Below are 2,571 nucleotides of genomic sequence, written 5' to 3'. Positions count from 1 at the left end.
CTAGAAGGAAACCTCCTTGTACAAAGAGGGGAACAGGGCCTGACAGATGTGCATGTGTTAAAACCTGTAATAGAGAAAGAGTGACCCACTTATTCCTCTGACTCCTCAATCTCTAGTATTGAAAGCCCTGCTACATCAAAGGAAGTGTGTTGGGCTAGGGAAATAAGTTACCCCAGAATCCTCAGGGTGTCTCCTCTCCAGCACTACCATGGCCTGCAGTAAGAGCAGCCAATCCACTGAGGGCTGCATCTGTCAAGAGGAGGATCTATGGTCCTCCCCAGACATACTTAGCCTTCAGTTGCTATGCCCTCTGTACCAAGATAAGAAATTAACTAAGTTGTTGCCTATCCTGCTCCGCAGGTATCAGATAAACGAGTTGATCACCAAGGGAGAAATGCAGCACAATGTGGATCCCTCTTACCGCAAGCACTTCACACCATTATTCAAGATAATCTGTGAGTGCATGTGTCTGGCCTTTGGCATTGAAGTGCAGGAATTAAAGACCAGTAGCAAAGTTTATGCTCTTCTTCCTGTGTTAGGTCTCAATTTTCATGGGATACTGGGTGATGATTGCCAGAGCATTTCTAAAATAAACCTCCTGGTAGTCCTCCTCATTGTCATCTTCTTGAAGGGTAACCGTATCAGTGAGGAGGATTTAAAGGAATTCCTGAGAATAAGGGAAACATTACCTCAGAGGAAGTGCTTTGAGATTGCAGACCCCTGGAAATTTATCAGAGAGGAGTTGGTACGGGCAAAGTACCTGGTGTACCAGCAGGTTCCTAACAGTGATCCTGCTCAGTATGAGTTCCTGTGGGGTCCTAGGACTCATACTGAAACCAGCAAGATGAAAGTGCTGGAGCATTTGGCGAAGGTTAATAAGAGAGATCCCAAGTCCTACACACGTCTGTATGATGAGGCTTTGAGAGAGAAGCAAGAGACTGGGCCGGCCAAATAGCACAGCAGATTAAAACACCTGCAAGCAGGTGCAAGGGCCGGGGGTTCAATCCCTGTGCCTGCCATGCCGGCCCCGCCCCCAGGGAATACTGAGAGCAATTGAGACTGGGTGTGTGTCACATGCCTGTAATTGCAGCTCCTCGGAGGCTGTAAACAGGTGGACCACTATGAGTACGATCTAGTAGTGAGACCTGAACACCCTGTAGACCCTTCCCTAAAAGAATATCAAAAAAAGGAGAAGAAGAAGTAGCAAGAGTCTGCCCAGGTCCAAAGAAGGAGCTAGCTGCCAGCCAGCGACAGGGTGTGTTCTCCATCACATCACTGTCTTGCTTCCTACCCCATGTGAAATGGATCACTTCAGTTTGTGTTTCTGGTATTATTTGAGAGCTACATGAGCAGTCATATGCCCCATTCCTATCATATCTACGTCTATATTTTTCGTGTTACTTGGAAATGGAATTTTGTGTTCTGTATAGTTTTAAGTCTTTCCTCTTCTGCAAGTTTGTCATAGCCTGCATATGTTATTTTCACAGTGATTTTGATGACATGTCTATTTTCATATTTGTGATATGGATGGTTGGTTGTAACATTTAGGTGAGCATGATTTTGTATAATATTAATTATACAGGAAGCTTGCTCTTCCCTTCCAAATGTAAGTCTTTGTTATTTCCTCAGATTAACATCAATATCTTTCACTTTGTTTTGAAGAATATACCATAGTATTAGAGTAGTAATTTTCTTGAAAATGTGTAATAAATTTGCAAATTAAATGGAGTACAGGAATAGACATAAGGATAACAATAATTGCTATCTTTCTTTTTAGTTGTTTTCATTAACTATATATATATATATATATATATATATATATATATATATATATGAATCCTCTTGGTTTCTTCAAATGTGTGAGAGAAATGTACTGTCAATAAAGAAGCCTTTCTTTTCATGGATACATGATCCCCAAACATTATGGCTTGTGTGCCCTTTGCAAGGTCCTGTGTCTGTGGTGGAGATGTGAGTCCAGTAGACAGCAGGACCAAATGCACCCCATAGGGTGGTGGAGTCCAGCAGCACCACCAGTGTCTGTAGGATGAAGGTATGTCCTTAAGGAACTAAAGACCATAAATAGCACTTAACTGGCAGAGTGTAGCAAAGCAGCCCTGGGTGAGTGCTGAGCCACACAGCGGTTAATGGCTTGGTGTAACTATTTCATTGTTCAGGAGCTGATTTTAATGCGGCTGAATAGTGTTCAGGGCATACCCTCAGATGAGGTGCCTTGTCCCTGAGGTAAATGACTGAAAAAATAGAAGATGGTTCTTAGCATCACTTTTAGATGGTGGGTGAAGCTGAGAAGACTCTTTACGAGAAGAACAGTTGAGGCAGGGAAAGAACCAGGGGGCTTAACACAGCTTCTATAAGTATTTCCTGGGAGATAATGGTGACTCTCAGGTAAAGTGTGGCCCTAAAGTCCCTGGGCAGGTGCTCTCTTCTCTGCTGGGAGGTCCACTGTTCAGGCTCTTGTGGTGCCCACTTGACTGTTTTCTCAGGGTCAGCTTCTCCTGTTGAGTCCACTTTGCCTGAACATTCTTGCAAGGTGGGTGTCCCCATTTGGTCAGT

General features: G+C 43.6%; 1 protein-coding gene across 1 annotated transcript; it reads left to right on the top strand.

The window, feature by feature from the left end:
• The first annotated feature begins 208 nt into the window (after positions 1–208).
• On the top strand, positions 209–955 carry LOC111813309 (melanoma-associated antigen 11-like). Its single transcript, XM_023703802.1, has one exon. It carries the CDS (start codon positions 209–211, stop codon positions 953–955), a length of 747 nt encoding a protein of 248 aa, XP_023559570.1.
• Positions 956–2,571: the final 1,616 nt, after the last annotated feature.

This window comes from Octodon degus, unplaced genomic scaffold, assembly GCF_000260255.1.
Source record: "Octodon degus isolate 3935 unplaced genomic scaffold, OctDeg1.0 scaffold00181, whole genome shotgun sequence".
NCBI lineage: Eukaryota > Metazoa > Chordata > Mammalia > Rodentia > Octodontidae > Octodon > Octodon degus.
Note: the sequence above shows the minus strand (reverse complement) of the source record. Positions and strands in the feature narration are given on the sequence as shown.

Coding starts and splice junctions, on each gene's coding strand:
- LOC111813309 (XM_023703802.1), top strand. CDS start 209: ATGGCCTGCAGTAAGAGCAGCCAATCCACTGAGGGCTGCATCTGTCAA.